This window comes from Pyrus communis, chromosome 14, assembly GCF_963583255.1.
Source record: "Pyrus communis chromosome 14, drPyrComm1.1, whole genome shotgun sequence".
Lineage (NCBI taxonomy): Eukaryota > Viridiplantae > Streptophyta > Magnoliopsida > Rosales > Rosaceae > Pyrus > Pyrus communis.
In genome coordinates this window covers 18,393,336-18,418,818 of record NC_084816.1, presented here as the reverse complement: position 1 = coordinate 18,418,818, position 25,483 = coordinate 18,393,336, and the positions used below count along the sequence as shown (strand labels likewise).

The window sequence follows — 25,483 nt, the reverse complement described above, 5'->3', positions numbered from 1 at the left end:
AGGTGGCAATTACAAAACGTGTCATCAAGACTCCTACAATTATGCTTAGGTGTTAAAGTTGAATTAGTTCCAAAGCTCTTACTTCGTGTTCATCCATGTCATTTATACCTGATGAAAAGCCCTGGTATTTGATTACTGATAAAAATTAAAAGCACACCACAAAACAGCACACAAATGCCCTATTAATTTTCCTTATCAACACTAAGATTTGTCAATTGTGACATATGAAAATAAGGATCTATCCCGCAGAAAACTGTTTTATCTAATTACTTAACATGTCACAAAAACTGAGTTGATGTCTCCACTGACCAGCCACCGAAAAATAATTATTTGACCGACTTACACTTATCTAAATTCAATGAAATTTTATATGAAGACACTCGACATACAGAAGTACATTCACACAAACTTTTAGAATTTTTGGAGTTGATTTGCTATTTTAATTAAATCGAACAGAAACAGGACAGAAGCGAATTTTAAATAATAAAAATGGATTGTAGTTCACAAGTTAAGAAAACGAGTAAGGGGAATTGCTATCCACCACCAAATAATCATGCAAACATGTTATGTTTCATTCAAATTCATTTTATTTCTGGATGAAGATGCTCAAGTTGGTTCAATGTTAGAACTCAACCTATTACTCTTTCTTATGTAGTATGTTAAGAGAATTCTGTTTTTAACTTAACTTAGTCCCTAACATGCAATCTAGAATGTCGTGTTCATAGATTTAACAAGTAGAAATCATTAAGAACAAAAAGAGTTTGAGCCAAGGGCAGGGCCAGCAAGTAAGAATCCTACCCGAGATTTTGAGCACTTCGCAATCTAGATTGTCGTGTTCATAGATTTAACAAGTAGAAATCATTAAGAACGAAAAAAGTTTGGGCCAAAGGCAGGGCTAGCAATTAAGAATCCTACCCGAGATTATGAGTGCCAGAGCTAGAAGCAACAGCCATTAAGTGGAGAATTTCCATCTATTTGCTATCTCATTCTCTACCTCAAGTCATAATTACGCAATTGGCTCAGCTGGAGTTCTTACTATAGCAGCAACCTATCTCATATTGGGAGAACCCTCGATCACACTAGTCTTCCATGGAAATACTAACAATTTTAAACAATATGCTCATATAAAATTGCAAACTTAAACTGAACTCATTATTAGTAGCTAACAAAAATCATAAATAACGTTAAACCCCACTAATACTTCAAAGGAAAAAAAAAAAAAATTGCTAGTATTGGATCAAACCTAAATCTTGAAATATAGAGGAAAATATTGATGGAAACATAATTTGTATACAAAGTAGGATTGTGAGAGCAGAATCCAAACTGTATATAAAAGTACTTTGTCAAATTAAGATGCTCCAATTAGTGGTAAAACATATTAAGCACACAATTCCAAATATTACCAAGAGTAAGCAACTCTGGTAAAATTGAGAAAGAAAAAAAAAACCCAAAAATTAGAAACCAAGAAGAATGCAAACTTTATATGAAAATTGAAGGCTTACCTGCAAATAGGCAGCAGCAAAAACAAACGGAATAGGAAGAGGCGAGTTGAAGAGGCAAGGCGTCTAGCCCCCCACTTCCTAGCGCTGCACTTTTTTTCTACAAAGATTCATTTATACCTATCATCCATCAACAAATTGCACGTCAAATTCGTATAACAAAAACCAATTAACAATTCATTTCAAATGATTAACAACCTCTTGAGGTAACAATTACAATTCATTTCAACAACACAAAAAGTACAAACACAAATTCTAATTATGTGAAGGAACAAAAACTTAATCTTTACAATAATAATTGAACAGAAATCATCTCTTTCAAAGATTACTTGCTCTGACCTGCTGATGTCCCATATTTAATAGAAGAATTCTGCAAAACCTCAAAAATTACTAAATTTCACATAAAATCACTTAAAAAAAACCCCAAAAAATTAATGAAGAATTCTCCAAAACCCACAAATTCAAATGAAATTTTTTATAGAATCATTAAAAATATAATAAAATCCAATTAACATGCATTATTCACGGGGGATTGTTAATCCACAACATAATCAACATAGGAAACATTGAAGGTTAGCAAACCTCTGGAGGATCAAATTTGGTTGCTGACTTTAGCATGAGCTTCCCCATAATCCTTGAAGAATGTTTCTTGGTCTTAGGTATATTTCTCATAATCATGAAAATTTTGATGTAACAAAGGATACACATCGATCACTTTCGCATCACTCTCAATTTTGTTTTGTTTTACTTGGAACGCTGGATCTTCAAAAAGTAGCAGCTTTAGTTGGCAATACCAGTAGATGTTCATCCCTCTTATCCTCGATATATGTGCCAAAGTAGTGTTTATATACGTATATTACATCCTCAAATAATGACCTGAAAAATGCTCTTTCTAGACAGCCTCCAACATCGTCTTCACGTAAATACTCTCTTCCATGCGCTAATTTGCTCAGCTTCATCAAAATGCAAAAATTTAAGTTAATCACAAAATTAAGGTTCTTTCAAAGACATAAACTTAAGAACACGAAAAAACTGAAACCTATCGAAAGCAGATATACTCAATCATACATCAAAGATATTGTCCGTTTTGGACCCCGGCCACGCCCTCACGGTTTTGTTTATGGGAACTCACACGAGAACTTCCCAGTGGGTCACCCATCCTGTGAATGCTCTCGCCCAAACTCGCTTAACTTCGGAGTTCCGACGGAACCCGAAGCCAGTGAGTTCCCAAAAAGCCTCGTGCAAGGTAGAGATAAGAATATACATATAAGGCTTACAGGATTCACTCCCCTGGGCAATGTGGGATCTTACAATCCATCCTACTTAGGGGCCCGACGTCCTCGTCAACACACTTTCGGCCAGGGATTGGCTCTGATACCAAACTGTCACATCCCGGGCTCAACTCCACTGTAGCACGATATTGTCCACTTTGGGTCCCGACCACGCCCTCACGGTTTTGTTTCTGGGAACTCACACAAGAACTTCCTAGTGGGTCACTCATCCTGGGAATTCAATGGCTTCGGGTTCCATCGGAACTCCGAAGTTAAGTGAGTAACGCGCGAGAGCAATCCCATGATGGGTGACTCACTGGGAAGTTCTCACGTGAGTTCCCAGAAACAAAACCGTAAGGGCGTGGTGGGGGCCCAAAACAGATAATATCGTGCTACGGCAGAGTCGAGCCCGGGATGTGGTGGGGGCCCGGGCCAGGATGTGACATAAAAATACCTGCTAGAATTCCCAAAGAAGATGCAACTTAGGACTTAAGAATTATCTTAAAGCTAGAAATAAGTCTGCACTGTTATATAAGGCTTTTCTATACCAAATAACATGTTTCGACTCCGTTCTTTGCTTGTATGCTAGCAATAATTTCGTAGCGAAGTCTTTGATATTTTCTTTTGTATCATTTTAACTTCCACTACTTTCCACAATGTTTGACAATCATAAACAGAAGGTGGAGGAGAATAGAAACATAACAATCCATTCCCCATTTTAGTTTGATTAAGTGCTACTGGAGAAAGAAATTCAAAAAGTCCATGAGTAGCTGTGAATTGTGACAGAAAGTACCTCGGTGAAGTACTTGGAGTAACTATCCTCCAAAGGGTACTTTTCGCTCGCATAACACAGCATATGCTCTGCACTAAAGAGTACAATATTTAGAAAGGAATGTCAACAAATATCCAATTCTTTTGAACACCAATGCCATGAAAACCCATTAATAATCATCCAGCAAATATATAATAAACTCGTCTTTTAGTTCAGAAAATAAACTCCATGAGTGATTTATTCAACCAACCTGAGTTTATTTTACCATAATGAATATCATCTGTGAGAAAACAATTTGCTTTCTATACATAAGTAACCACACATCAGTAACCCCAAATCTAATTAAAACCATTTGATTAATATCAGTAACCACGACTGTAATAACTACAATTTGAACATTTACCTGGATCACAAAGTCTGTAATATTCATTAGTAACCACACAGCAGTAGCCACAGTCGTGGAAATCTAACCACATATCAGTAACCCTAAATCAATTTAAATTCTTTTACGTTCATATACAAAATTGAGCATAATAAAAACTGAACCAAAAGTCTTATTGCTTACCTAAGTGAAGAGTATTTGGGAAAACGGTACCGTTGGAAGGAGCTGCGGCGGCTGGGGCTTGGCTTGGAATTAGTCGACTCGCTGGACTTGGGTGCCCCAAGGCTCACCCCACTTATTTGCTTGACGCTAAAGAACATAACCAAGCCAAACACGCAAATAAAAAATTCATCAAATTTGTTTCTATTTACTTGAAGCTAAAGAACAGAACCAAGACAAACACGCATATAAAAAATTCATCAAATTTGTTTCTACTAATCTGTAATTCCGACTTGAGTTCGAATTCACAGGAATACATAAATCCATGAAAAAATTTACTCATACCTAAAAAAATAAAATAAAGCGTGAATTAGAAGGTATTAGCAGAGAGCATACTTCTGTAGTTGTTGTCGACTTGAACAAACAGCAGACCTGGATTAGGATTATAGGATTTTAAACCTTGTTCTATCATACTGATTTGTCGTTTTGAGGGTTTGAGAATTATTGCGGTGACTGTGAGCAAGGTAAGAGATGAAGTAGTCACCATGAGGAGAGGATTTAAATTTGTGATTAAAGTTACAAACCACAGCGAAAAATCAAATATTTGGCTTCTTAAGAAAAGTGAGGCTTAATTACCTGTGCAAGGCTAGAAAAATAGAGTGCAGGATGAGGCGGCGAGGAGATCGCGAAGCAGAGATGGAAGAGATCACGAAGCAGGGATGGAAGAGAATCAAGAGATCACGAAGCGGTGCGAAAGAAGCATGATCGAAATGGTCAATCCCGTAGCAAAGGAGCCGAGTTTTCTACCAGTTTCTGAGGAAGAAGTCGAGAGATTTCTACTGGGCACCAGGGTCAAAACTGTCATATTACTGTGTAATACACACAAAAAACTACACTTGAAGAGCAACTTAAGGGTAAAAACGGAAGAATACTGTAGATGTAACAGTATCACGTTTTCTCTTTTAGTATATATACTAGCCTTGAAGGTATTTTTTGAATCATGATGTGCTACACGCGATTTACATGTTTTAAATGTATTTATTAATGTAGATGGAAATGAATAATAAATACCTTTAATAAAAGCTGTCTTTTAACTAATCAAAACAGCTGAATCTATATTAATAAAAGTGGTCTTTTAATTTTTATCTACATTTTATTGAATTTACATTAAGATTAGAAAAAAAAATATTTAATAAACAATTGATTTCTAGTCCATAGTGAGGCTAAGCCCACTCCCTCCCTTTAGTGTAGATAACATCGTTTGTTAAAAAAAAAATGATCATTTGACAACTAATTGAATCACATTATTATACATGTGCGAGAGACTTTTTTCATAATTGGCACTACACACCTCTTAAGTGTCTAAAATTTGAGAAATAATATTTAATAAACAATTGCGTGCAAAATGCATTTTTTGAATCACAGCGCACTACGCGCGACTTAAACATTTTAAATGTATTTATATGCGTGAATTGCTTCAATATTTTTTTATTTCGTTTTTATAATCACCGGCTCTACGGGTCTCTTAAGATATTTTGAACACAACATTCATGATTTTTCTTATTTTTTATTATATTTTTCTTCCTCATCACGTGGGCACCATTAACTTTGTCATTTGTTTATTCGTTTCTCTTTTCCTTTTCATTTTTTTATTATTTTCTCTCTTCCCATTTATATTTATATTATATTTTATGATGACCAAATTACCAACTTACCCTTGCATGATTTGATATATTATTTTAGGTAGGTTTTGAATTTTTTTTGGCCGAGAAGCAGTTTGGTCCAATTTTTTTGTCAAAACCGGTGACACCAAATTGAGCCTCCGACTTTATATATAGATAATTTCCTTAATATTTGATCTATATGGTGTCAATATTTGATTTCAATTTGTTCCACACTTGGAATTTGTAAAAGGGTTAATTGGTATAATTGCTCTCTAAACTGAAAATTCATGAGTATTGATTACTAAATTTGTCATAACGGGGATTGCATGTGGAGCAATGATTCTTAGATTGTGTTGGATTGTTTAGCAATGGTTCTTTTCAGTAACACAATTTAAAATTTCATCTAAAATAAAAGATTTAAAGAGGCAAAATGGGATAGAATATTAAACGAAGCTATCCAACAAGATTTTTACTACACATTGTTATAAGTTTAAGGACTTGACTAATTATGAATTTTTAGGTATGGTATCAAACCTCCAATTAACACTTTACTACTCTCTTGTCACACGTCTATACATGTGTCAATTGACTCTTTTACTGTTTTACTTATTTTTGGTATTATTATTTTTATTAAATTAATCACGCCCAACCCACTATGTGAACCTTTTTTTTTTTTTTTTTTTTTGGTGATTTTTTTTTAAAATTTTGAACGCCTAATGGGAGAAGAATAATTTGAGTATATAAAAACTTAACCTTTTTGCCTTCTTCCTTTATATAAATAAAATGATTGTTTTAGTTAAATTTTCAAATAAAAATGGGGAATTGGCTTAAAATGATGAAAAGACAAATTCCAATCGCTAAAATCACATTTTAAAATTTTTAATTGATACAACATCAACATTAAATGAATAATGTCGTCAACATTTGATCAATATGTCACCGTTATGATTATGATCGTTGTAAAATCCTTGTTTCAAAAAATTTTATAATAAAAATCTCATACCTTAACCATAACTTCAAGGGAAGAATACATTCAGATCCCTTTGGAAAAAAACATGGGATTTATTTCGCTTTCCCTTCAATTTCGTGAACCAAACAGAGCCTAAGTCAAAAGTAATCACGTATGGAATTCATGCTGACAACCTCAACATGTGATGTGTGCACCAAGACTTTAAACAAAGCCATCCCTAATGTCACAACAAAGCTACCATACTGCAAATAGCATGTTTGGTGATTCCCTTCATTAAGAATATAACCACTAAACCAACTACAGGACATCACAATCTCTGATCAATCTTCCAGCTCCGACACAACGATTCTCGCCATTATCTGGCACCATCAGCATTCAGCTTGAGAGTACTTGGAGGAGGCAGATGCCGAGCAAAACAAGAGGGAGCCTCAGCAAGTAAATCCTGGGATCTAGGATGCTTTTCTTAGCATTACTCAGTCTGCATAATACTTCTTTCCCATTCAAATGCACCAAACCTATCTACATCATATGTTGACGAGACTAGCAATTCTGATGGTCGTTTGCCTAGCACATTTGAAACTATATCCAAAAGAGAGTGACAAGCATGGAGTTCCTCCATCTTTTGAGAACCAGTTTGTTCCTGCATAAGATCCTTCCATGGCTGGTAAAATGCCCTATACAAATTTCATAGCCACCACAAGTTAGATGTCGAACAGGGTACTACGACATAAATAATGCACACAGCAGTTGAGTTGGTCAACAAAACATCAAATATCAGATAGATTTTTAAACAAATTTTATCAAACTGACGGTGTCAGCTTAGTAATATTTTTTCATCATATACGGTTTCCCAACACGGAAGCCCTGTCCTGGTAAACAAAAAGATAACTTATACCCGTATCCTGGAGAAGTTTAAAAACTAGCAAATGCAATCAAACTTGATCAAATTCCCAACACCAGTGATCTCAATAAAACATTATGAAATATTAATAGGAAAGGAAAAAAAGAGGGTGGAGAACGGTATATATTACCATCTCCAAGAGAAATTTGCTTCAGCAGGGCAACCTATCTTCGACCACAATGATTTCACAACACTTCCATTTTTACACAAGAACCCTGAACCAGAATATAAAAAGGCTGTCAGAGAAAGAGCATAAACATGCAAATGCATTTGATTGTGAGTGCATTGTAAACACCAGTTGAGAAAATGATTCTGCAAGATCAAATCATCTTTACTATCCTATGTAACGTGTCCCGATCCAAAGCAGCACACCACTTTCATTCTTTCTGTTTCTATAACAACCTAGAACAAAGCCATATAAAATACACACCATACCTCCGCAACCACTCAATGAGTTTGTTCATGACCAAATACACATAAAACTACAAAGTAAGTCTACATCACTAGAAGTTCATCTATGTGCTTTCAATTGTTCTTACTTAACATCTGAAAAATAGCTGAAAGGACACATGTCCTTGACCTGAGACATCCGGAAAAAGTGGTGGCTCTCTCACAAAATCAACCAAATGTCTCACCAGCAGACATATCCATAATGACTATACAAGGGCCAACTTAAGTCTGGTTTGGTACAGTTTTTGAGAGAAGATTTGGTTTCGGGGAAATGTTTTTGCTCCAAAATTGTTCAGCAAAAAGAATTTGGCCCAAAGCTAAAGGCCCACGAATTTGTTTTGAGAAAGCTGGTCCAACCCAGCTTTTAGGCACTTTGCCTGAAAGTGTATCCAGGGAGAGCATGCCGTAGGATCAGTTGAGCATTCTCATTCATTATTATTCCCTGCTTAAATACCATTGAGTTTCTAAATTAACAATAAGCCTGGGCTACCCCAAATACAGGAAGTCGACCAGTTTTTAATCCAACAATGTATGTTGCCACTCAAACACTCAACTGTAACATTCCAAATGCATAACTAATCTAATGAAAACATGATACCTGTGAAAACCGAGCCATCATAGAGCAAAAGACTAAGAGCAGCTGCAACTGATGGTAGCATTTGGTTATTTGTGCCTGCAAGCTGTTGGAGAAAAAGAATTGCAGATGCTAAAATCTCCTCACAACCATATCTGCTTTTGCTCTTTCTTCCAGATGCACTTTCAACAAGCTCCATTAAAGTCTGAAGAGTTTTTAAATTTAACCTCTTTGAAACCTCAGGGTCCAAATCATTGGATTTCCAATCAAGCTTCCCAAGAATTACAGAAGCAGTGAGCCAACGTAGAAGTTTTGATATCAAAGAATTCTCGTACAGCTCTTCCTCTGGAATACTAGTTAAACATAGGTGAGATTCTTTAGGCTGAAGCATCTTTGCAGAGTCTGCTTCCAAAGCAGCAGAAACTGCCCACACAATAAAACTTGAAATCTTTTCATGGCTCTGAAAAATAATTATAGCAAGTTTTCAGCTTTTTTGGTTTAAACAATATGGTGAAGACTAATATTGTATAGTGTATGGGAGCGAGAGAGAGAGAGAGAATACCAAACAAAATATGTCCGCTGGAGGTGCACTCATAAGTATAGCTCTAAGAGCAAGCTCTACTGTACCACAAGATCTTGCATTATCACATATCTTAACAGCCTTATATATGTTATACAAACCCTCAACCGATAGAACAAAATGTGGCTGATACATCCTTCTCTTCTGGGAGATCTTGAGTGTGAATATTATTGTTCCCAGAATTGGATTGACAGCAGCAACGTTATCCTTCATCAGTGTCATATCACTGACAAGAAATTTGAAGAGATGAGATGCAAGTTCCATAAGCTGCTCAAGGGCATATTGTTGCAACCACTCACTGATTTTTCTCAAAGAAATAACATCATTGACGACCTGAAAACCAAGAACATGGGAAGTAAGCAAGGAGTAAAAGATACACTTACATTATTCTTTGGAACTCACTGGGAGGTTAATAATTAACAAATAGTAAATATACTAACCTATTAAAATATCTCATTCTTTAGAATGCCATGACAATATATAGGAGGTGATCTATATGATTGCCTGCTCCTTCGAATTTTTATTTTTATTTTTGGATATGTAACACTCCACCAAAAAAATAAATAAACAGCACAAGGGAGAAGTTTTTCACAAGTGTAGTTAGAGGATGCTAGTGAAAATATCAACTAAGACTGTTAAGCAAAGCTAACCAACATAACATTACATGGACATGTGAACATTGCTATTATGACACTTCACGGTTCACAGTACAGATGGCAGATTTCAATTGACATCACACCAGACACCCCAATTATTATGCATTGACATTAACAGAAAAACTTCAGGGGAAGGGAATATAGAATCTCAAAGAAAGAAGCAAACAATTTCAGTAAATACCTCTGATACCACACCCAACTGCAACAATAACAAACTTTTTCCATCTCTTAAATGCCGTTCGCCCAATACTGAGAGAACAGATGATAACCACGAAAAAAGACCACATTTTTCAACCAGATGACGAGCCATCTTGTGTAATTTAACTGCCTTCTTGACTACCTGCATAAAAATAAGTCAAAAGCAACTGTATCACACTAAGAAGACTCAAGTTTTCAAAATTAGAGCATAAGATACAGCTGCATCACCAAAAAAAAATCGCAAACTGAAATCTAACTCATGTCTTTAGAATCCCTTATTGTCAGTTTATAGACACCTCAATCTACCAGGCCTAGCTTGTTTGTTACAGCGACAACATTCATTCAAAGGCAAATAGTTTTTAACGTAAATAGAGCATGTAGTTTCAATCAACAATGCCCTTGTCCATGTATTTGATTAGCTGATTGAACCCATTATTCGATTCTATTATGTTTGTACCCACGTATTCTTGTCCACATGTGTATTAAAACCATATGTCAAACCTAATTACATTTTATCTCCTATACTATGGGCTTTGTTTCACTTTGGTACCCAAGTATCACAACATTACAATGTACACCCTACTGTTTGCACAGATTGGCAATTTTAGCCTTCGGTCAGCCTTCAATGAAGTTTTCCATTACTTGCCTGTGTGGCACACTTGAGCCCCATTCTGTGCTGAAACGGACCACACAGTTATGCCATGCGAAAGCAACTTTAAAAGCCATCTGACATGTTACATATAAAATAAAATAAAAAAAGTAGAAGTAAAATACAAATAAAATAAAATTCAAGAGGGAAAATTATGACATTTCAAGATACATTATCGAGTATCCTCTTGAGACCTTAAACAAACATTTGAACAACTGCAACCCAAGGCAAGTGAATCCTCATTTTTGTCCCTTGGGAAATCAATCCAAATTTTGCGTCAACACAAGTCAGAAAGTTATGTTGTAAATCCAAATTGTTCACATCCAACTTTAATGCACTAGCTCTTGAGAAACAAACAAAAGAACATTTTCAGATGATGACAACTTCTTCATTTCAATTTAGATTTTTGAGGAAAAAAAAACCACTTAGGGATGATGACAAGATACTGAAAAGAAAGCTTCTTTTGATTTCTTTTCTGCCAACAATGTCAAAACAAGAGCACTTTTTATTTTTTAGGAAAGAAATGGTTTCACTTATGAAACAAAGAAACTCAATGCAAAAGTATGGACAGAAGCAAACACCAGAAATTACAGTGAGCTTACAAGTTCCCTGAAGAATTAATTGTTTTCTTAAAAGAAAAGTTACCTGAAGAATTAGTTCCTTGGATTCATCATCCGAAATTGGAGAGACATAGAAACTCATCAGAGCCTCAAGAACCGAGTTGTTCATATAAATTTGAGCATCCTCATCAAAATTCAGCCCTGCATATACTAAGCGAAGTATCCACAACCTTTCTGCTTTGAAATTGCTAGAGGAACTCCAAAAAAAATTGCTAAAGAAAAGTATATTCTGCAATTTAAAAAAAGAAAGAAATTAAGAAACCCGAAATGTTTATAAATGACTCATGTAAGTACAGATCTGAATGTGAAAAGAAAAACTAATGTACCAAGTTCTTGGAACTCATACCTTGACATTCAGCCTGGACGATCTCATCAAAAGCGTCGTTAAGGCTGCATAATGCTCATGTGAAGGATCTAATAAAATGAGGGATGTCTCTGCAGCAAAAATAGAATGTACAGAAGGGATTCTCTGCCATGGTTCTTCTATAGCATTTTGCATATAAGTCAACAGAAGTTGAATTTGCTTGACACCCTTCCTCTTTTGACATCTCTGTGAAGGGTAGTTGAACTTTGATTAACAAACAGCTTAAACAAAATATGCCGAGAGGAATATCATAACCAAAGTAACATTAATTTTTTTATAAATGGATCATCAGTCATAAATATCGACATACCACTATACTCTGCATGCAATAATATATAGTACTTCAACATGTAGAAATTCTAGAAGATTGAGAATTCTAGCTAAGAAACAGTAATTAAAAGCTCTTTGATTACAGAAAGACTCGAGTGCTACTGTGCTAAAATATGACTTTCCAGTATTTAAGCGGACTAATATTGTTGTAACTAACATTATATTTTCTATGGTTAACACTAAATATATGAGAAATTAGGAAAGTGCACAAGCATAAAAGATATGTATTTCACTTCTATTACACACACACAATTTATGACACGCCCGCATGCACAGAAAGCATTTACAGAGCCAGAAACAATTTAGAAAACAGCATTACCTCCAATGTGTTCTTAAATCTTCCAAGAGTGTCATAACCCAACCTTCTTATTCTGTTGTCAGGTGATGACATACTCATAAATGCAATAGCTAGCAAGCCTAAACCAGCAAACTCCAAGGGTTCAATATAACCCTCTGCGAGGCTATGAATACAGAAGCGCAAGATGAAAATAGGATTATATTGTTGTATATATTCAGCATCAGGAGAATGCAACTGCATAAAATGTCGAAATTGGATGAGAACTATCACAATAAGCACATATCCAAAGTCTCAGCTCAAACAAAATTATATTCATCATTATTTCACAAGTAAAGAGACTTACCAAACGACCATCATCAAAATTATCTGTTTGAAACTTGTTCAAGCATAGTAGTTCTTCAGATGCCACTCTATCATACGGAAAGTATAGCACAGTGGATGCACAGATTTTGGGGTCAACAACAAGATTTTCTCTAAATTGACTTCTACGGCGTTCTTTTACTGCTTCAGTATCAGTGAAGACATCATCAGACATATTCCTTTCCAGAGTCCGTTCTTTTTCTATCTTTAACACGGCACTGCCCCACATGTGATCCATTCCAGCAACATTGGCAGGCTTTGAACCATCAAGACACTCAATTGTGCGTATCAAGTTGTATATCTCCACATCAATTTCACTAAGTGTTGCACCATAAGAAGACAGAAGCAGTAAATGCAGTTCTTTTAGATTTATGTATATATCTTTACCAAAGTCAAAACCATGTTGATGTTCCTTGATTGGAAAGAGCATCTGTAGTAACTTGACAACCTCCAACTGTCTTGCATACAGATCCGCTGTTTCCAGATTGCACTTGTGATCAATTACACTTTGGCTAGTGGAAGGGACAACAAGCGACCTTAGAATGCCAGGCATAGGCCTGGAAAATGCACCAAAAATGAAACCCTCAGATGATCTGTATTCTGAGCGAACTGTTGGCGCAAATTGAGAATGGGCAAGTAGAAGCTGAAGGTAGGGAACACGTGAAAATTTTCCCTCTGACAGCACACTTAGGAGATCTCGGATGGATTTCAAAGTTGTTGGATCTTCAAACCTATATAGAAGTGCTGATTTTGTCAATTGCTCTAGGAAAGGGATAGATTGTAATTGAATAAGACCATCAGACATCTCTCTGGTCAGTTCAAGAATGTTCATCAATATGAGAGCTTCAAAGCATCTCCACAAGGAAGTACCTGTGCTTGTTTCCTTTTGAGAACTATCAGCAACTGAAGGGACTATTTTAACAATCCATTGCCAGATACCCACCAATATGTTCATAAACTGCATTCTTGAAGAATCCAGTTTGTTAGATGCAATGTCCAAAGGATTGTCTTTCACGTCACTGCCTGCTTCATTTGACCGACAACCATTTGGGAATAATAAAACCTTACCAAAAGATATCTTTGCAAAAATTTTATTTACAAGGTTTAATGATTCATTTAGTGATTGAGAAGCCAATCCACCAATATCACAACCTACCAGCTCCTCCTGTGACACAGAAGGTGGGAAAATTGAATTAAAAAGCTTGAACCGGTTCTTCATTTTCATTGCATCTTCTTTCAAACCGAAGTGATAACGCAACATACAAATTGTGTTTCCAAGAAGACTATCATCAATCAGACTGAGAAGTTCTTGAGCAGATGATGGCAAAAACTCTCCAAATTCTTCCTGAAACACATCTCTAGACACAAAACTCTTCCACTGAAGGAAACCATTCAAAATAATCCTTGAATAAAAAGTTGGTATATATCTAAAATGCTCAAAAGACAACCTTCCAAATTTCAAGGAAACTGAATTCAAGTATGACAAAGCAGCAGGCAGAAGCATGATACAGTCCTCATCTGAAAGAGAAGAGACACAAGGCTCTTCCATCACATTGCCTTCATGTTGAAAATCTCTGTCTTTGTTCACAAAACCCGAAAATAAGTGCCCAAAGTTAGACAAATGCAGGGAACTCATATCAGTAAGAAGAGACAATAATCTAGCTTTCATCTTGCTGGTTCTGCAAATGCAATGGGAAACAATTTCTACAGGGGTGGTTGCTATAACTCTCGACAATATTATATGTAATGGATGAAGATTGCATTGTTGATTGTATTTCTGTCTGCATACAGCATTTATAGCTTCCAGCAAGCATATATCCACAACTTCTGTTTTAAAATGCAAGGAAAACTTGCATATTTTAAGATAGATTTCCTCAATAATGTCACTGTTGAATTTGTTCTCTTCCATTTTCCAAAATATATCATACGATTTTCTCTTTGTATTTGGCTGCTGCAAGAAGGTAGACAGATTTCTGAAAGCACCACCAGCAATGCAAGATCCAAAAGAAATAGCAGATTTCTCGATGTCATCCATGTCAGCTCGACTAAACATCCAATGCACCAATTCAAGAAGCTCAAAGGGGGATATAAAACGAATCAAAACATGTAAAGCATAAAATGTTGGGAGGAAAGGCATAAAATCCTTAGTACTAATGCATTGATCAAATTTGCCCCTGACTTCATGAAATAGATTTCTTTGCAAGATGTTAAATGCTTTCACAAATTGTTTACCAGCACCTATTGCAACTTCTGCCGTAAATTGGCCGTCATTGCATAAAGTAAACAAGTAGTCACAAGTTTTTGCCAATATATCCAAGGCATGACAATCTAATCTATGAATACTCTGCCTTGATAAGCTAATCAAAGCATTTACATTGTCCGCTAGGCTACTCTTTGGTAAGTCTTCACTGCATCCCAAAGGACAAGATAACAACGTTAGCATTGCAGGATGAAAGATGATGATTTCAGCCACTTCTTGAACATCTTGGCTTGACAGAAGTACTGAGTAGTTTTCAGAGGAATCAGAATCAGTAAACACCAACAGTTGAGATAACAACTTCTCCACTAGAACTAAACAAATCTCTGACAGTTGTTGGAAGTTGACTAAATGTCCAACTCTATGAGATGACCGTATCTGATAAAGCCAAAATAGCACAAGACGCAAATGGGAAATAAGGTGGTAATCAATTGAGCACTCAGATAGTTTAGCTACAAGCAAGTCTTGTATCTTTGAGAGGTCTGATGAAGAATGACCATCAATGCTCATAATGGCAGGGAATAAAACATGGAATGGTGCTTTCTCCAAATAGAAAGAAAAGGCACCAGAAGCAGCTTCGTTTGTATCAAGATCTTGGTTACATATCATTCCTCGTGCATAAGAAACAGGGTCAAGAGATCCACAGGCATCATCTTTTCTACCTCTGCAACAAATACCGGACAGAGCCCTTTCCAGACCAGGAATAAATATATCAGGCCACAACTTAGAAACACTGGCTAGAAGGGTTTGTTCCAGAAAAAATATTGATGATAAGAGAGAGACAGGAACGGCAAGAAGATATTTCCAAGCTGTCATAAATGATGGAAACTTTTCCAGTATTCCCTCGGGACTCGTAGAGATAATGGAGAAAGAAAAGGCTTTGGTTATTCCAGCTATGTCACCAGCATCCCTACTATTTTCAAATCTTTTCACTTCCTCAAGTGTAATTGCTAAGGAACTATCAGCAGTCATAGCCTTATTGTGAATAGAAAGAACGCCACAAGTTTTCTGATCAGATACACTCTGTGAAAAGAGCAGTAAATTCTTTAAAGGCCTCCACTGACAGATTTTATCCCTAGCATTGTCAGCGATAGAACAGTCACCAAGTCTCTCAACCAAGACTGAGCAAATCAAGGAAGAAAGCAATCTTGCATCAACCTATCAAAATTAAATTTCACATTAGATTGCATTCAAATAGCAATCAATCCCAGCTAAGAAATAACAGACGTGTACCTGAGTTTGCAAGAGATATTTCAGTGTGCTGCATACATACGTTGATATCATTGACTTTTCAGGCATTGTAAATGTTCCAGATCCAGAATCAAGCAACCTTAGACACTTCTGCAGTACACATATGGTAAGAGGACTGAAATGTGGTGTCATATCTGCAAAAAATAAAAAAATAAAAGGGGAAAATTAGCATGCAGAAATAGCCTGTAATACAGTTGAGGAATGGATACATAGCAACTACTTTCATTTAAAAAACAGAAGACATTTTCCTAAATTATTGTACAATACAAATACATATTAGGAAATATAATAAACTATGTATTGTATAACAAACAGTTCTATCAAATTTGTGTAAAAGATCCTGCCTCCAGTAACTAATTATTCTTACATCTAATATATTTATAAATAAAGAACGACACCTATGCAACTTGTAGAAAAAGAATACAAAAAAAAAAAAAAGAAGAGATCCTACTGTAGTTGTTATACTACAATTATCTCAATGCCCACTAAAGATTTTATGATTTAAAAAAAATTCAGGCCACATCTTAACTGAGCATACCAGAGACAAGTTCACTTGGAAAGTACAGGATCAAAGAACCCCCACACCAACGTCCCTCCCCAAAAGAAAATAAGAACAACGTAAGAATGCTAAACAAATGAGATGAATCACAATCACCTTTACTAGTTTCCAAAGGGCAGGTATAACGCTTAACAACATCCCAGTATTTGAACAAATTATTCCCAGTAGTAGAAACGGCATCACACAAGAATGAGATGACAACATGACACAAGCTTTGTAATATTTCCACCTCCAGTGCTTCAACAGAAGATTTTCTTCTGCCAAAACCCGGTAAAAACAAGAACCATGATGCAATTTCATGCTGATTTCTGTCAAAAGCACCAGTACTTAACATAGCAGCTTGTGCAAGATGATATGCCAGATCCCTTATGTCACTGATTTGTGAAAAAACTAGCAAGTTCATGAATGTCAAAAGATGTTTATACATGAGGGGTGGAGTCCTAATTGGAGTTCTACTCTTTGGAGACAATCCAACGTATTCTGTTAACAAAGACAAAAGAGAGCGCTGCAGATCTGTTTCTGATGCTAAAGGGCTGCTTAGAAGATTAAAAAAAAACTCAAATGATCCCTCCAAGCCAGTGGGCATTATCCGCTGCAATAGAAGAATAAAAAGGACATTGTAAGAACAACTGCATAGGAGCCTTTTTGGATTGAAAGTAGAAATCAAAATCGATCCTTTAATTCCATCTGCAAGTCAGCACATCACAGTTCTTTTGGTTATGAAACACATACTTTCAGACTGTTAGCAAAACAGAAAAAAAAAACACATTCACATATATATTAAATTCCAAAGGATGAGGCAAATAGTAGGAAGGATGCACCCTGTGTTACTAAATGTATCAGGGTATGTTTTCCCTCCGGCCATTAAAGCATGCCTTGGCATGAAACCATCAAGATGCAAAAGATGTATTGGTGTTCCCACAATAGATGTGTTGGTGTTCCCAAAAGAATTATGCCTGATAGTGCTAGAAAATTGCACCCCTCACTTTAAATCAAATATGCTAAATCGGCACGTGTTAGAAAAAAGCAATAGAAAGCGAACCCTACGTTGATTAAATAAAAATGCCTCGCTTAAGTATCTAACCCTGTTTGTCATGCCCCATAAGGTCTCAATAAAAGATACAAAGAAAATGAGACTTAGAAAGTTAAATTTACAAGATAAGTTTTGGGAGCACAAAATGAAATATGAAGTTAAACTTACAAGGTAAGTTTTGAGCGCATCGAGCAGCCTACAGTGGAAGTACATCTCTGCATCCTTTAATGTATTAATATGTGTGGATTGAAGACCCAAACCCCAAATTTCTACCATAACATTTATAGCATCCTTGTCATTATCCAATGCATCTACAGTGGATGTACCTGCAACTCTTTCACCGTTCTCGGGTGAAGCAACATCTGGATCAAAATTTAACCCACCTACAACAATATCTGAGTCCTTGTTCCCCACATCAGTTTTCACTTTTTTCAAGCGTTTGGGGTTATGTTCGGGGAACTTCTCCAACTCAGCTGTCCTCTTTAAGCTTAACTGCTGACTTTTGGAGTGACTACTCAGAGAAGAAAGTAGAGTCAACATAACCTGATGATCAGGGAGCAAGTTTCGAACTTCATTTTGAAATTCTTGCTTGAAAGACTCCAATACGTATACCTTCTCATTATCAGAATAACTTTGGTCTCTATGGTTTAAAACACCATGGAACGAGTCCAGCAACTTCAGTGCTTCTAAAAGAAGCCTTAAAGATCCATGCTTCACTAGAAAATCAGAGTGAAGCAGCCCCTTATTGATTGCAGACCGGCTGAATGAACGAGGATACAAGCATTTCATGATATCCTGCACACCCACATTGTCAAACATGGCTGGATTATGAGACTGAGAGTCATTGATACCAAAGGCATGCCCGCTGCGCACTGAAGAAACCAAGTTTGCTGCAAGAATAACAACAGAAAACCTGCAAATGCTTCAATCTCCACACAAATAAAGAGGAAAACGGGGACCATTGAAAATTAAGTATTAAACAATATGATGCACTGGTATAAATAAATCTGACCAGTTAGGTGATGAATAATCTTCAAGATTGTAGGGGAACTCTTCCATATATGTTGCACCAATAGACGGTCTTCCACTAACAATAGCCAAAAGAAGATCCCTGTGGTAGCCAATCTCAGTTGCTTTAAGCTTCTTCATCAGATCCACGAGTCGCTTTGAATTACCCTTCAGATGTTTCTTCAAATCTGACATCAAGCCATTACTAGGATTGGTACAAACCATAACCAAAACATTGTATGCCAATTCCGCAGAAGGCCCACCATTTTCCCTTGCACAGACGTTAACTAATTGTTCCAAAGTAACACTCCCAAAGAGAACACTCCGAAGACTCGGGGAAACTGATGACTCTTCAACAAGAATCCTGTCCCTCAACGTGGACAAAACGTAGATAACAGTTTCATCATCATCATTCCCAATCCCGCGAAGGACACCAGAGTACATTTCCTTCTGACGTATAACCGACCTCAGCAATCCCAGCGTCCCCACCTCCAAAAATGACATTGCGAATCCCACAAACGACTTCCTCAACGACAGCTTCATTCTTTTCTCACCCTGCTTCTTTTTAAATTCACCCATCTTAAAAAAACCCTGGAGTTTGAAATCGAAATTCTTTGCAACCTCAGAAGCCAACCCCGACCCACGCCTCACAATGGAAGCCAAAAGCAAAAGCGCCGCCTTTTGGCGTTTTGCTTCTTTACTATTCAACTCCTTATACACATCCTGCAACTGTTCTTCAATAATCGACCGTGCAAACTTATCCAATGCCCGGCTAATACCCATCCTCTCCACATCATTCGGCATATACATCCCATCAGGATGACTCAAAACAACAGCAATTAGTTTAAATACACAAAACATTCCGGGTTTCCCTCGCCGGAGCTTCCAAGCACTGAGAAGCTCCGAGCACTTACCCGAATTCTTCACATAATAACGGAGCAAATCACCTCCGTTATCACCTTTCAGCAACTTAATGAACTCTTTTGTAGCATGAGAACATAATTTGATTTCAACAGAGTTAAGATTATGCAGTAGCTCCTTAAGTTTAGCTTCGTGGGTTACTTTAATTGTAGGTTTAGGCATTTCTTCAAACAACATAGCTGCAGTTCAAAAGAAAACACAGCAAAGAAAATAACTTCACAAATTTTCTCGGCAACCAAACAGCAAGTTAAAAGCTTTGCGTGCATGGGGATGCGTACCTTGATTTTCGGAGGCTGACCTTCCTTCCATTGAAGAACAGAGATAGTCTGGTTTGATTTGCTGTGAGGTATGGGGAATCAGGGTTTAAGAGAAATTAGGGTTTGAGTCCTGCTCAGGCCCAGGCCCGGCCCACCGGCCCAATAGTCAACAATCTATCACAGTTCCGTAGGATTCACAACCCAACCAATATTCGTTTGCCACGTGTCGCACCACAACATCCCGTCTATATAAACCCTCCCTACCACGAAAAATATCCCTCCTTCTTTCTCAGACCCAATCCGGGATTCAGGTTATCGGTTTTCCCAAACCGCGCCGCAGTCCTCCCTCCTCCTCCACGAGGACGCCTTTATCGCCGTACGTAAACACCCGCCTTTCTTCACCATGATGCAGCAACCATCAGGAGGATTGGTACCACAACAGATTCCGTCCGATCCGCAGCAGCAGTACCAGCAGCAGCCGCCGCAGCAGTGGATGATGATGCCGCCACAGCAGCAGGGCCAAGCCCCTCCGGCGCAGGCTGGGTGGCCCCAGCAGGCGCCTCAGCAGTACACGACCACACAGAATCCCGGCCCCGATGAGATCCGCTCCCTCTGGATCGGTGACTTGCTGCAGTGGATGGACGAGGCTTATATCCTCAGCTGCTTTGGTCCCACCGGAGAGGTATATACTCGCGCACGCATAGGATTATTTGGATTTATTTGTATGTGTCTGTGTGTAGGTACATCTAGGGTTTGAATTTATGTGAATTTCCTTTCGATTAATTTACGTCGATTGGTTTTGATTGAAGTTGTTCTACTTCAAATTTGAAATTTAGGGTTTGGTTCTAGATGTGATATGTAAAATAAAAAACCGAAACTTTCTGAAAATTTTATTTTTGTAAAACACTACGATAAAAATATTAAACTATAGTTGCTTTGGTCAAGATTTCAACCAATTGTTGCTCTAGGGTTTGAGATGCCTATTGATATTTGCTATTAAATTCTGGTACATGTGCTTTGTTTGCGGACCCCATTATGTTGTATTCATTTTTTGTTTTTGTGAGTTTTTTGTAGGCTGTGAATGCAAAGGTTATCCGCAACAAGTTAACAGGTCTGCCAGAAGGTTATGGTTTTATTGAGTTCAGGTCTCGCGCTGCAGCTGAGCAGATCTTGCAGACATACAATGGAACTCTTATGCCTAACACGGAGCAGAATTTCAGACTGAATTGGGCAACCCTAGGTGCTGGCGAGAGACGACAGGATGATGGTCCAGATTTTACAGTTTTTGTCGGGGATTTGGCTGCTGATGTGACTGATTACATGCTTCAAGAAACATTTAGACAAAATTACCACTCTGTCAAGGGTGCGAAGGTTGTAACTGATAGGACCACAGGGCGATCTAAGGGATATGGTTTTGTTAGGTTTGCTGATGAAGGTGAGCAATTGCGAGCCATGACTGAGATGAACGGCCAATTTTGTTCTACTAGGCCCATGCGGATTGGGCCTGCGGCTACTAAGAAACCAGCCAGTGGTGGACAGCAATATCAGAAAGGTATGTATTCTAGTTAGTATTGCATAATGGTTTGTAATAGCCATATGAATATTTCTGCAGCTGAATTTGCAACTTCATTGCAGTTGATACTTTTCTTAGATGTTTGTTTTGTTCTTGTACTTTATGAATATCTTGCACCTTATGTTAACTATGGTTTGGTAAGTTGCACTAGGGCTTTTAATTTCTATTCTTGAGGTGACATTCTCACAAGTGTTCTAAATTTGCCGTCGTTTTAATTAGTCAGTTGAAGATTGGCGGGACTTAGTCATTTCCTTCGAGTACTTTCCTTTGTAAACTTGGGCACATTTAATTATGTTAAAACATGCAAAAACTTATGTAAAACTCATGTTGTCTTAAAGCAGGACACCGAGAGGCTCTCATTTTGGAGGGCCTGGAACTGATTTCAGATGAAATGATTCCACATTATTGCGTGGCCTCATTTTAGGTCAGTTATTTTGTTTATGTCAGAAGCTTCTTACTTCTTTTCTCGTGGCATTTAATGCTACTCAAGAATTACCTTTCCAGTCAGCTTTACATTTATTCCATTACCAGTCAGCTTTACATTTATTCCATTTACCAGTCAGCTTTACTTTTATTCCATTTGCCAGTCAGCTTTACATTTATTCCATTTGGCAGTCGGGTTTACATTTATTCCATTTGGCAGTCGGGTTTACATTTACTCCATTTCCGAAGTTTATATATCCTTCTTATAATACTTCGCTTGTGTTGAAGAACCAGTGTGTTTTTTCTTTGTGGATCAGTTCCACAATGTTCTCTATGTTTGATAGGATAGAATGTGTTCCCAAATTTCAGCCCTCATCTTAAGTCAGATTATAAATCTGCATGAAATGCTTAAACTATTAGTTGAAGCTGATGCACTAGTGCACATGTCTAATGAAAACACCATTAAATTTGGGAATAGTTATTAGCACTCCAGAAAAGACACTGCACTACTTATTTCTTTTCACTAGGGAGGAGTCCATAATGACTTTTATTTCAGAGTGTCAATAGAAGCTCCCTTTTAATTTTTTGTGAGCTGCTTATATGGTTGCATCTTATCGTCTGCCTCTCTTTGCTGTGTTTTAGGTAGAAGTGCCACTTTGTAATTTGTGGTAAAGTGGGATTCCAATATTGTATCAGGAATAGATTTATGAAGCACTCTTTTATTTAGACTTCTATGGGATGGAGTCTACTTGATCTGTCTAACTCTTTGAATAGATTTTGAGAAATCTGTTCAATTGAGTGTTTAGATTGTTTTTTTGTTTCTTCATTTTTTTAGTATCTACTTATGTAATTTATTATGTTTGATATTCCAATTGCCTTTCTGCTTTGACCTCTTGATAATTATGATGTTCATTGTTTCTTGTGAAAATAAAAATCCTTTTTTGTTAGAAAATCAAATTGGTAGTGTTGGGAGGTGAATGTCAGTTGGTCGGTGCATTATGTAATATGCTAACCATAACAGTTAAATGGAATGCTTCGTTAAACATTGCCTGTTTGAAGTAGGAGGACATAGACCTTTAGACAAATGAGCGTATTATTAATGTATAGAAAATTTGCATGGAAGTTTGCACACAGTTCTGTTTGACATGTCAACTTGACAAACTGATTCAATTTTAGATTTTGAGTTTTAGAACCATAATAGCATGGTGTAAACTGAACCATCAGTTCTTTGAATGTGTGGAAAACTTTATCCGTGCTACTAATACTAGCTCGCATAAATTAGTGCTCATGTGTTTGTTATTTGCAGCTTCATATCCAAGTACTCAAGGAAATCCAGGCGAAGCTGATCCAAATAATACAACAGTGCGTAGTTTGTTCTAATGTTGGCATTGTACATTTCTTGCTACATGATAGTAACTCCTGAAACTTTCGAGTGCAGATATTTGTTGGGGGTCTGGATCCCAGTGTGAATGATGACATGTTGAGGCAAGTTTTTAGCCAGTTTGGTGAGCTTGTTCATGTGAAGATACCAGTAGGCAAGCGTTGTGGTTTTGTTCAATTTGCTAACAGGTAACAGCTCAGCACTATTGGTAGTCTTGATATAAGTTTCCTTGATGCTCTTGCTCTTTCTTTCCTTGTAAAATACTTATCATATGCATGTTTGTCGTCTGCATGTACACTGCTTCAGGTCTTGTGCGGAGCAAGCATTGGGATCGTTGAATGGAACACAATTAGGAGGACAAAGTATTCGGCTTTCATGGGGCCGCAGTCCTACAAGCAAACAGGTTTTTATTTGCGACCTTATTGTTTTTCGACATTTTACTGTTCTACATACTTTGTATTAACCATCTGTTGATTGATTGGATTGGTTCAGAACCAGCCAGATCAAGCACAGTGGAATGGCGCTGGTGGTGCTGGATTTTATGGATATCCGCAAGGATACGATGCGTATTCATATGCACCTCCTCCTGCCCAAGACCCTGCCCTGTATTACGGAGGCTATGCTGCTGGATATGGAAACTACCAGCAGCCCGGTGCATATCAACAGCAACAGCAGGTAACTATCATCACTCGTTTAAATGCAGTTCTGTTACTTGATATCGAATTAGGCTTGTTCATGATGCGAATTTGCTTCCACCGTTGCAGTGATTTGCAGCTGCCTGCCTCATATGTTGAAAGCTGTGGGGGTATCATCGAGCTCCGGTGCATCTTAGGTTGCGGATTTAGTGTTGGCTGTTGTATGATGTTGTGGAGTGCATGTCAAGTTTCAATGTTTATTTTCTTTTTCTCTTTTGTGTTCCTCCTTCCCACCCTTGATTGCCCCGAGTGAGACTCGGGAGACGATGCACTTTATGTGTGTTATTTGCAGTTTTATATATTGAGCAGCGGATATTCGTGTTTGTTTATGGTCAGGCTTATTTGCTATGTTATTTCCTTCACTATTTCCATACTTTCACACCCTTACTGCTGCCACCTCTATAAACGCCATCGCAGCCTTCTACAGCCCGGAAAAAGTGAGTGATTAATATATTTAGCTCATATAAGAATCACGTGCGTTACACTGGACTGCGAAATTCGAATGTGATACTTATAAATTGATGCGTACAAAATTTGACTCTTACAGTTATAAACTCATTTGTGTAGCGGTAGTAGTATAAGTATTAAATTTATGCAGCGTCATTTTTATATACAAGTGTCAAACTCTCGCAAACTAATGTGGAAGCCCAGCCAAACTCCACCATAGCATTATCTGTATTGACGTAATTACCCGTCAGCATCACCACCTTTGGCTCCACCATTTGTACCACCATCATCGCACACCTACCCATCCTCATTTCCACCATCACCCCTACCAACCTTGGCTGCCACCACCATCTTCGTCGTTATCATTCCCAGCCACCATTTCCACCATCACCCTTACATTAAATTAGACTGGTTTATTATGTGGTTGGACTCGACTCTTGGATGACGATGACTCTGTGACGTCTGAGGATATGAGTTTTACATATTACGTGAATTTAGATCTGTGATTTTAGCAATAAAAAATAAAAAGATGTATGATTTTAGCGACCGAATCTTAGGTTTTTATCTAATTTTGGTTGGGTGTGATTCTTTCCAAGCCATCTCAGTTTTTTTTTTTTTTTTTTTTTTTTGGTAAACAACCATCTCAGCTTTTCGTTACAAAGATTATGTTGGAATTCATCACTAAAGTCGATTGCCCTTTGGCCCTTTCAGATTCCGTAGAGGTCACGAGCCATCTGGCCTAATCCTTGGTTGAAGATGGTTTTTGAACTATTTTCGACCATCTAGCTCTCTGGATTCTTCGGTTGAAGAAGGTCTAAGAGTGGGGAGAGAGGTGGATAGGTTTGTTTTTTATTTTTATTTTTTTAAATTAGAGATAATAAAATCACTTATAAGTGATGATTTAAAATAAAAAATAAAACACAATTTTATTTTGTGAAATTATGTTACTGTCCTTAATTATTTTTTTATAATAGAAGATAA

At 37.2% G+C, this 25,483-nt stretch overlaps 2 protein-coding genes across 2 annotated transcripts; one reads left to right on the top strand and one right to left on the bottom strand.

Annotated features, from left to right (window-relative positions):
• Positions 1 to 6,935: 6,935 nt before the first annotated feature.
• LOC137714496 (uncharacterized) lies at positions 6,936 to 20,041 on the bottom strand. The gene is made up of 14 exons (XM_068453697.1): positions 20,005 to 20,041; positions 18,810 to 19,905; positions 17,966 to 18,710; positions 16,861 to 17,356; positions 16,188 to 16,339; positions 12,597 to 16,112; positions 12,359 to 12,565; positions 11,692 to 11,895; positions 11,371 to 11,574; positions 10,060 to 10,218; positions 9,205 to 9,555; positions 8,660 to 9,102; positions 7,749 to 7,952; positions 6,936 to 7,391 (listed from the first exon to the last, which is right to left on the bottom strand). Exons 1-14 carry the CDS (start codon positions 20,033 to 20,035, stop codon positions 7,187 to 7,189), a joined length of 8,013 nt encoding a protein of 2,670 aa, XP_068309798.1. The 5' UTR covers positions 20,036 to 20,041; the 3' UTR covers positions 6,936 to 7,186.
• A 231-nt stretch (positions 20,042 to 20,272) lies between these two features.
• LOC137716312 (polyadenylate-binding protein RBP45C-like) lies at positions 20,273 to 24,384 on the top strand. Its single transcript, XM_068455751.1, has 7 exons — positions 20,273 to 20,665; positions 21,058 to 21,535; positions 23,286 to 23,341; positions 23,418 to 23,548; positions 23,667 to 23,763; positions 23,853 to 24,035; positions 24,125 to 24,384. The coding sequence occupies exons 1-7, from the start codon at positions 20,387 to 20,389 to the stop codon at positions 24,125 to 24,127; spliced, it is 1,227 nt and encodes a 408-aa protein (XP_068311852.1). The 5' UTR covers positions 20,273 to 20,386; the 3' UTR covers positions 24,128 to 24,384.
• Positions 24,385 to 25,483: the final 1,099 nt, after the last annotated feature.